This window comes from Acyrthosiphon pisum, chromosome A2 (assembly GCF_005508785.2).
Source record: "Acyrthosiphon pisum isolate AL4f chromosome A2, pea_aphid_22Mar2018_4r6ur, whole genome shotgun sequence".
NCBI classification, from domain to species: Eukaryota; Metazoa; Arthropoda; class Insecta; order Hemiptera; family Aphididae; genus Acyrthosiphon; species Acyrthosiphon pisum.
The window spans coordinates 22,463,038-22,474,280 of record NC_042495.1 but is presented as its reverse complement, the minus strand read 5'-3'; the positions used below and the strand labels follow the sequence as shown (position 1 = coordinate 22,474,280).

General features: G+C 28.9%; 1 protein-coding gene across 1 annotated transcript in view; it reads left to right on the top strand.

Moving 5' to 3' along the window:
- LOC100302439 (uncharacterized protein) overlaps positions 1 to 628 on the top strand; it is a gene marked incomplete at its 5' end in the record, with an annotated part of 36,695 nt that extends 36,067 nt beyond the window's left edge. Inside the window, 1 exon segment of the mRNA NM_001163119.1 lies at positions 373 to 628. Coding sequence (NP_001156591.1) covers positions 373 to 524 — 152 coding nt within the window.
- Between the last annotated feature and the right edge of the window lie 10,615 nt (positions 629 to 11,243).

Here is an 11,243-nt window from a genome sequence, read left to right as displayed (position 1 = left end):
TTTTTTTTTAAATTAAGTAAGTTTTATATTTGTATAAAAAAAATATAATCTTTAATAGATTTTCTAGTTAAAAGTTTTACCACGGGGTGGACATAAATTTTCTTTTTAAATTTATGTTGATAAAATGTTTTTATTTAATATGTACCAATACAGTAAGATTTATAAAAAATGTTTATCAGTGTTCATTCTAATGCTTTCATAGTACAATAAATTAAATACCTACGATTAAATCTGTTTGTGTTGAATAATGCTCTGTTTGTGAGATAAACATTACTTTTTATATGCCTTAAAAAAATCGAGTTCTATACGCGATTGCGGTTTGCAGAAAGGAAATCTCACACTCAACAAATCTAATATCAATTTATTTTTCAGATGATTCGATTGATTACTTCTGTAAGAAAAGTATTCAAGTTGAAACACCAGGTTTTATAGGAAACATTTTTACTTCAAAAAAATGTGAAAATGAAAATGAAAATAAAAATGAAAACAAAAAAGAAAATGAAAATGAAAATAAAATTGTATAGGTAATACAACATTATATTATTATGTATATGAACTCTATTCTAATTAAAAATACATACTGTTATAATAACTCCTTCTAAAATAAATGCAATGTTTTCGGCAAAAATTAATCAACCCATATCGTATATTACTAAACACTATTCAACGAAAGAACGCACGGATTCCACTCATGTAGATTTATGACCAAGTGCTCGTCCATACTCCGTTTCCCCCGTGCGTTTATTGTCGAACAGTGTATAATCCATTATAAATTACTAATAATGTTTTGTCGATGGTGTTATTAAAAATATATTAAATATTCAACTTGAAAACTTTTTTTGATTGACTTTTATTTATATGATATTATCCAGAGCCACAGTCGTGGCGTGAGCTAAATAAAAAAAAAAATTAATAACTGAACAGTGGTGTGTGTGTAGTATATCGAATCAGGAGCTGCCTATTTAAACTGTGTAAAATACAGGTAAATATGTTATACGACATAACTAATTTTCTAATGCATCAATTAACTCCTAGTAAACTCCAAGACATCAGAAATGTTGTGTAGAACGTGCTTTTGTTAAAATAATCAAAATCGTACGTTTAGAAATTAAGTTATAAATGAAAAAGTGCAAACTTTTTAACGGACATTTATATTAGATTCAGATTCACGGTAGCCGTCATCGTCGCATTAGCGTTGCCAATGTTACCATTAACATTACCGCTCTTATAGATTATTGTGTAAATACTCAATATTTAATAATGATAAAAATTAGTGATATCACAACAAAAACCGTTCGTTTAACAATGTAATATTCTGGTAGTCTGGGTGACTACTTGAATATCAACAATGCATGTAGCAAGGCCGTGATGATGACGAAGAAAATGTGTTTGTTTAAATAAACGTAGACAAGTGTAAATTTAATGTGGTTTATTGCAATGTTCTTCAGTAAACCATTTTAAGTTCAAAATTGACAATATTAGTACACAAGTGACGTGAAGGTGCTTCTAGTACAATGGAGTAAACACGTCTGAATACAGGCTGTTTTGGGGTCCCTCTTATAGTTCGGTCCCCGCTCCCCTTGTCAATTAGTGCCATATCTCGGTCTTCCCGGACGTGGCCATCGACCTAGCCACGCTTAATCGTCTTTGCGTTATTCTATCTGTTCGGAGCACTATTCCTTTGAGAAATAAAATAATAATTTAAAAATAATAATAGTAAAAATCTGTTCTGAGTATATTGCTAGTTTTCACTATGATAAATCGTTTCGCTTTTTATACTGTACAATTGCCATATTTGGTCATGGCGAATATCACATCCGTCTCTTATATGCGATTCTAGAATTGTTTTAAATTGTTTTTATTGATTTAATACCTGAACTACAGGATACGATACTAAATATAGTACTATTGGGATGACTTAAAATGTTTCGTAGTAACTCGCTTACTACATCTCCCCCCTAAAAAGTTCATTTTTATCGTCTAAAACTCAATTGGTTTTTCTGTAACTACAAGCACCTTCCTAAAATTGTACATACATCAATTATTACAATCATTGTTAACACATGTTTTTTACATTTATATAATTTAGATACTATAATTATTGTTTTCTAAAAAAATATAAGGTACAATACACAATATACTTTTTTGTTACATTTGTTTAATTGAGAAAGATATAGAGTACAATTTACAATATATTTCTGTTATTTATGTTTATCACATTACAATGTATTTTGAATTATTATCTATGTTAGTTGTCTATATGTTTAACAATTAATATTTCTTTTTAGTTTCACAATAATAATCTTATCTAAGTGTTAATCTTTTAATATAATATAAACTCTTAAATCTACTACAATATATTTTTTTATTTTTTATTTTATTTTTTATGCAATATATATACCATTATGTAACATAATGGTATATATATATATATTTTACACTATCGAATAGTATTTGATAGTTTGAATAATCATAAAAACTATTCGATATATTCGAATAAAAACTATTCGATAAACTATTCCAATACCTTTCATATTCGAATAGGTTATGGATGACTATCGAATAGTCGGAATAGTGAAGTACTATCGAATAATTCGATACCGACTTTTCGATAGTTCCCATCACTAATTATGTTGTTTATCCAACACCATGTTAATAAGAATATTTACTATACTATGTATTTGTATGATATATTATGCCATTATGTTAGTTTTTACTTTAATCTTTATTATCAACATTTATTCCTACATTTTCCTTTTTTTTTTCTATTTCAAAATTGTTGGTACATTCAACATGGGTTATTTATTTAATTAATTTTCTATGTTAAATATATTTATTCTATAGATATCGATTATTCTTATTTATCTATATTTATTACATACTAATTATTTCATTGTTATTTTGATTACTTAAGTGTGAGTGGTATATCTATACCCTCAACTAGTTCTTTTTCGTCTACCCTAATTGTTTTTTGGTTCACTTTTGTCGTGATCCGCATACAATTTACTTTTTCCTAATCGTACCATTTTGTAACGAGGATGTCTCAACGACGTTAATTTGCATTTATATGTTATTATATATGAATATTATTAACATTATTGAAAATACTATCAATCCCAATGTTAAATATAGCAAATAATTACGTGTATCGTTTACGGTTCCCTGTCCCGTTTGTTTTATTATTTCGTTATCTATTTCGTTCTGAATATAGTCTAGCGAATGTGCTATTTCGTTAATTTTTTCTAATTTATGTGCATCCTGCTTAATTATTAATCTAGGTAGATTTACATCCTTGATTTTATTAGGTACCGTGAATATTATATTTCCCGATCCTATTTCAGGCATGAAATTTACGCAATATTTATATTTAATATCCTGTGTAGGACTTAATATTATGTCATTTCCATATGCCCTACATTCCGGATTTATCGAAATTAATCCTTGGTTTTTATTTTCTGTATATATGGTTCTTTATTTTCTCGACATGCAATAGTTAATGTTTCCCCCTTAGTCTTTTTATCTATGTATTCGCATATTTTAATTTATAAAAAATATCCTTTTGCAAAATTAATACTCCCGCTTCGCATGTTTTCGGTAATACCTATATCCAGATTTTTAAATAGTGAAATTTCACATGGATTCTTAGTATTCGAATGAACAACAGGTGAGAATTCTGGAACTGTCGTGAATATTTCAGTTTATGTGCAACTGTGCAAGGTAACAATTGTGTTTCAGTGAAAGTCGTATATTGCTCTTGATTTTTCGTAATCGCTACATTTTGAAATTCTGGTTTCAAAATTATACTATGATTTTTATTTAGTACTCTGTTTATTATTGTTTCTACATGCTGGGGCATCGAAAGTATTCTATACAACGTAAGTTCTAATTCCGTTACCAATGGTATTTTTATTACAAAAACTATTTGGTTTTCTTTATAAAATACGGCTATTTTCGTGATTTTACTTAATTCGTATATTTCGTCCGGTTAGTTCCAATAGACAAATTCAAATTAATCCAATATTATAACCACCAATATTATCGATATTATACCATATTTCATGTCACTTACTATTCTCGTATTCGATTTAATAATATAACTAGGTACTCTATTGACTCCTACTTCATTTTCGATTGTCCATACCGTAGCGTCCTGCCTACGATATTTCTTCAAGAAAAAATTAACTTTATTGCTCTCTGTACTAGTTTGAATTGTCTTTGTTGGGTTCTCCCTACTTTAAACCATTTTCTTTAAAGTTTCATAGACATTAATTTTCAGTGTCGTTGTTCTTTGTAATGAACTATTCGTAGATACTATTTTTTATCTATTCCAACATCCAAATTATCTATGTTATACACATTTCATTTTTATTCTTTCCCCCTATTAAGTTGATTGTACAAAATGTATGTATATAATATCTTCTGGGTGAATTTAAAACATTATCCGTTGAAATATCCATTTTACATAGTTCGCATTTTATTTGAATAGTTTAGACATAATTACTTTTATAATCAAAATTTGGCATATAAAATTCATCGTCTATTTCTCCCGTAATGTTAATAAAATCAAATTGACCTCTAAATTTTAATTCCTTTACTTTCCCTCTTAAATTTTCATTTTCTGCTCTGTATCCATTGACCGTTATTGAAATCATAAACCCATAATATTATTTCTATTCACTCATTTATTTTAAATAATCATAGTGTTAGCTGCGCCATGCTTTATTAGTCTACTATTAATCTATTAAGAACTTATACATTACCCTGTATACACTACTCAACATTTTTTTTAATCATAATTACCTTATCTGTTTCACACTAATTTACTATGGCTATATACTATTTAATTTTATTTCATATTTCATATTTTTCATTTTAAAGTCTCGTAAGAGCTATTTACTCGCGATTTTGTCTCATACGTCGTCTCGTGACATCTAAAGTTTGTACTAAATATTGGTATCGATCTTTCCTCACTATTTTATAATATTTTACTATATTTATCATTATTAATATCAATATTATTACTATTAATCCTAATACCACACATGCCATATAGACGTATTCAGTTTCACGTTTTTCTGGTTTACACACAATTGTTTTATTATTTTCATCGGTCTCATTATTAGGTTATAATTAGGTTATAGTTAATGTTCTGCGCTTTTGTGTATATATTTGTTCCTTGTTCACTTTCTGTCGTACTATGATCATATTATATCGATGTCTCGTTTGCCTGTATCATGCTCGTAGTATTATTCATTACGTAACCCGAATATGTGTTTTTATCTCCTAGTATTCGCGTAGTGTTATATACTCCACTGTACTCGTTACGTAGGCGTCATCACTGTTCCTTTCCGTAACATTGACCTTAGTTGACCTAGTTGTCGTTTAGGTAATTTAGATCATTTTTTACGATAATTTGAAGTAATAGATGTGGATATTCACCAGTAAATTTTCAAATTCTCATGCAACATTTTTCTTATTTTGTTGTACAAAAACTAATAACCACAGATATTTGAAATTTACATAAATTATTTATTTTATCACTTCATATACTTAATAACATTTTCAAAATTAATTGATTTGTTGTGAGCTGTTTATGTGTAATAATATAATGAACAATATAATTTTTATATTTTGAATCCTTAGCTATAAAAGTAGAACCTTTTATAAATGTTCACAAACATATATAATTATATATTACATATATAAATAAGTAAACAGTAAAAAAAATTAAAAAAATATGGTCCGCCACTGCACCTATAGATTTATTGCATTTGGGGGTATTTCTTGGTTTCTTAAATTTAGACCAATTGGTTTGGGCTGTGCGTTGATTGATGTATTAAACTTTTCACCCATTTTGCCTCCATTTGGGGATGCATTTTGAAAATCCTTTCTTAGTGGGAGTTTACGTCATAAAACGAAACTACCGACCAAATTTCAAGCTCGTAGATTTAACGGTTTCTGTTAGGCGATGATGAATCAGTCAGTCAGAGCAAGTTATTTTATATTTTATAGATATTCAGTACAAGTAAAACACTAATCAAAATAGTGCAATGTATATTATTATTATAATTGTATTCGGAAAACGATTCTCATAGATGGATACTGTAGACTCTATGGAGTATAGATGCCATAATCATTATTTTAAAATTTAGGTTTGAATGAATGGCTTGGCTATGATTATCGATTCATAGGGATGAAAACTGTTTGACTGTTGACGCAGTCTTGAACAAACTTTGCAAAACCAAAATAAAATTCGATTTTGTTATGTAAAATATGAAATACCTACATATAACACATAAAAAATTACATTTAATACTTTTTTTTTAGACAAATAAGAATAATAACTTTGTAAGATATAATGACTGCACGAGCACCCTCTTAAGAACATGGTGATACATTTTAGAGCGTTTTCACTCAAAAAAATAACAGTAGACGTTCAGTATCAAAACTGAGCCGAAAAAGATGACCAAGTTTTAAAAAAGTAACACCCGGTGGCGCCGAAGTTTTTAAAATGTGATCGGGCAATTTTAAAACTTCCCAGCCTCAATAGCTTAATTATTTAATATTTTAATATAGAGGTACCCTGATATACATTTATTCATAATCACGGTTTAAATATACTCAAGCTCATAATAAAGTTATGAAGTTATTTTTCAAAAAAGTGGTCGGGTCACGGCCTGACGTCAGCATGGACTTCGGCGCCACTGGTAACATCACTTATATATTGATAAAAAGTAGCATTAATGTCAATAAAAACTAAATCCGAAAATTTAATTTTAAGAAAAACATTAAAATGTATATAAAACGTAATAATAGTCTTAAAAAAGTATAAAACGCGACTTATGTTTAAAATGTTAAACACAAATAATATTCTTTTTGAATTTCACACGATAAAATAAATCACTTTTTTTAGTTGATCTTTAAAGTTTATCAGACATTTTTATGATGATATTATATTATATAATGCTATTATATTACTGGTTGACTATATTTTTCGAAAAAATATATAGTAGGTACATTTCATTATATATCAATTTTTTAATATTATTTTATATAATATTATTAACAGTTCTTATAAATTGATACCGGCAAGAAGCGTACCGTAGAACGGCCAGAATAAGTTCATTGTATAAGCAGTTAAAAATTAATCTAAATATTCTGAAAATTCTGAAAATTGAAATGTGTTAGGTAATAAAATTATAATTTACGAAAAAATATAATTTCAAGTTTCAAGTTTTCATGGATAATATTTTTTGATTTACAACAAATTTAAAAGAGAACAACGTTATTGAATATCCAATAAGTTATCCTTCAAAGCAGAACTTCGATTGCTCATGTATAATTACATAAATATATTTATTTTTTTCAGTAAAAAGGACTACCTACTATTTACATGCTCTTCAATATGAGGAATCTCCTATTCAATTTTAAAACCTAAGCTTTTCGAATAAAAAAGTTTTATGAATTTCAAAAAATAAACTAATATATTCTTATTTTGTAAAAACTGCAATTATTATCTTCTATATATAGGGTGCGGCATGCAGTCAAACCCGACAATTTAAAATGAACTGATGTGCGTGGCTAAAGTGGTAGAAATTTCGGGAATGTTCTTATCGCTTTTAAATATCCTGAATTTAGTTATCTTGGAGCATTGGTCGAGTGAACAGAGTGCGCTCGTGGTAAAAGCGTATTACAAAAAAAATTACATATGTAGTAATAATGCGTGGCTAACCAAGGGAGGCATTTGCCTGACACAATCTTTAAAAAATGAAGTTTTTAAATATATAACATAAAATTCAACTTGTTTAATTTTTATTTGTTTGGCGAAAATAAATAAAACATTTTTTTTTCAATTTTTTTTATTTTTTCAAATCGTCGGATTCGTCTGCTGCACTCTGTATATAAAAATTAATGTATGCCCATATTACCATAATACCATGGCAACCATTTATATATTATTTTAAGATTTCCGATAGAATTTTTTGTCTATAAATTGTTGCCACGGTAATATGTAAAACATAATTATTATTCGTACAGAGTTGGCATTTTTAAGCTTTTTATATATAAACAAATATATTTTATCTCTGGGCAGAATAAAGGCTAATTTATAAAAGGTTGACAAGTGGGTGACGCTCTGCTGGACAGTAGTTGTAATGGATGTGTTATATTTGAATACAATGATGAACCATTTTTAACGAAAAATGATTCTGAGCGGTTAGCGTAGTCCTTATAAAATTATTTTTTTTATTTGTTGCTATGGTGATAAACAAAGCGTTAGAAATTAATATACCATTTTGAGCGGTTTTTCGTAATTTGTTGGTTGTTTTTCTCAACGCTTTCTATAACTATTTGGAATTTTCAATTTTGACCTCCCAATAGTACACACACAATAGGTTCACTTTTCTAGCAGAAAAGATGCTAATCTCAAAAATCGAAGAATGCTTATTTTCCCAAATGTTGCTGACAGACAGAAAAAAACACACATCATTGTAAAACCAATACATTCTTTCGCTCCTCTCAGAATCTAAAAGGGAGAAGACCAACCCCGGGAGGTGCTCAAACAGGGATGTTGTGATTTCCGATTTATTTATAAATGGTTTCCATGGGTTTTGAAGCTATTGTAATAATAATTATTGATTAACGGCTAACGAAGTGCACGGGATCAGGTAGTAGTCTATAAAAGCTTTAATACAAAACAAACCAAACAAAATCAACAAACAGGTTAAATGAACCTAAAGGGTGCCAAAATTATTATTCGGTCCCAAAAACAATTATAAATCCAAAATATTACCAACAAACAACAACTAATAAAAACATTAAAAATGACACTGTTCCTATAATAATAGATGAAAACATAAAAACTAATGAACCATATATAAAAACAAGCTTAAAGAATGAAAACATGAAAATTTCCATAGATTCTGAAGCATTCATAAACTGCATTCGTCCAGATATAATAAATACAAACCTTATCGCCCAAAAATATAAACTATCAGGTCCAGATAAGACACCTTGTGAAATCTTATAAAAACACAAATCGAAAATACAATATTCCAAACACCCACATGCGTAGCGAAAAATCTAAACAATGTGATAATTTTGGAAAACCAATTTTTGGCAGTTAATAAAGCCAATACATATTATACAAGAAAAACAATTAGTCTAAATAATATCATTAAAAAGAGAATTATACATAAAATAAGTTTTCGGCTAATGGATAACTATTAAACCAGTTGTCGGTTGTAACGTTTCGCTTTGATTTTTGAATAGGTTCAGTTAGTCTAGTAACTATATCATAGGGCTTGTTCGATGTCGCAAAAGGGCCCGGGTCTTGCTTTCCACAATAAATTTCTAAATTATACGTATAAAACGTTCGTTCATCGTACAGTGTATAAATCTTTAGTCCATATTTCAACGGTTTTTGTCTATGTATTGAATGAATCCACAGTGTTCTCGGAATGCGACCAACATTTCATCAATAGTGGTGAATTCACCGGGAGAATATGACTGTTGGGAGTTAATTACAAAGTAATTTAATAGGTCTCGTGTAGGGGCCAATTTATCATTTTTACCCTATCTGTCCTTGTACTTATATCATCGAAACGTATGCACCTCATAAGAAATCTGAAACGCCTCTCACTGAAATTGGCACGTACAATCATAAGACCGATACCATTTGAAGTAAGCAATTCACTCAAAATTGTTCTATTAGCCCTCTTTACAGCAATCAAAAATAAGGCCCCGAATAAAGCTTGTATGTATTTTTGATTTGTCAATCTAAAATCACGGTCCCTACTATTAGGGTTTGCAAGTTTTCTCCATTGAATGTAAGTATTTGTGTGTGAAACTATTTTATCGACTATATCCAGAGAAAAAAATTGTGAAAAACATTTAATTTCTGTTTTACACTGACGAGCAGCTCCTTTTGTGCCGGGAAAAATCTTGATTATATTTTTTGATTTCGTTTTTGGAATACTTGCTACTGGTTCGTTAGCCCACAAAGTCTCGCCATCTTTACCAATAAAAAAATGAAAATTCTCACCTAGATTTTCTTCAATTTCATCTGTTGTAGTGGACAGTGAATCTAATTCCTCTTCAGAATCATATTCATTATCCTCATCTTCCATTTCTTGAATAATCCTTTCAATGTCTTCTGGTCTGTTATAGTGTTCATTACGCTGTCGATGATACCTGATAGGTACAAGCAATAAATATAACAATATAGTACCTACATAATAATAATAATAATCATAATAAAATTATAAAATAATAATAATAATAAATAAATATAATAATAAATAAATAATAATAAAAAATAATAAAAATAATAATAATAATAATAATCATAATAAAATTATAAAATAACACTTGCATATCGATGTCAGGCGCAGGTTGAAATAGAAACAGCAATAGGCGCACAGCGGTATTTACACCGCAGTTACATATGCACTGGAAGTAATCGTGTTTGAAACTAAATAACAGCGCACCCGAAAATGCTAAAATTATAACAACTGCCTTAACTTACGACTACATAAGAAATTAGAGATTACCTAATGGATAGGTTCGCTGCATGAAACTTATAACGAATGGGCGCGATTATTTTCAAATGTGCGGTGTGTAAAAACCGTCCGCGCGCCCGCTCGAAGGTTAACTATGCGCAAAAAGAACAATAAGATGACACATCACGTGCGAAATACTTTTATCATATAAGATTCGCCAAAAATCCAACGACAATATGCGAAAACACAATTTACATTACGAACATGAATAATCTATTCTTATGTTACGTAATGGAGTGAGGATAAGACAATCGACACTCGATGCAACACGGCTACTCCACACAAATGACCAGGTTCACGTCGACCACAGCGAAGCTACACAACACCGATCAGTTTTTCTTTTAACGAAATTAATCTTTCTTTACAAAGTTAACTTACTATTACATTTGTTTTGGACACCAGGTATGATCTCACTTTTGGTATATTCACTTTACTATTCCACCATGACAATACTGTTATTTGATATTTCTAATTTTATTAATAACATATAATATATAAAAATATTGATCAATATTATAATTCAAAGCACTCCTAATCTTTACATGCTATCAAATTATTTCTGTATTTATATCATATCGCTAATACAAAGAGTCAACAGTGCATAAGCAAAATGTGAACTCATAAATGGTAGAAGATATTGTAATGTAAGTCGTAAAATAATAGTAACGTGCATCGATCCACACC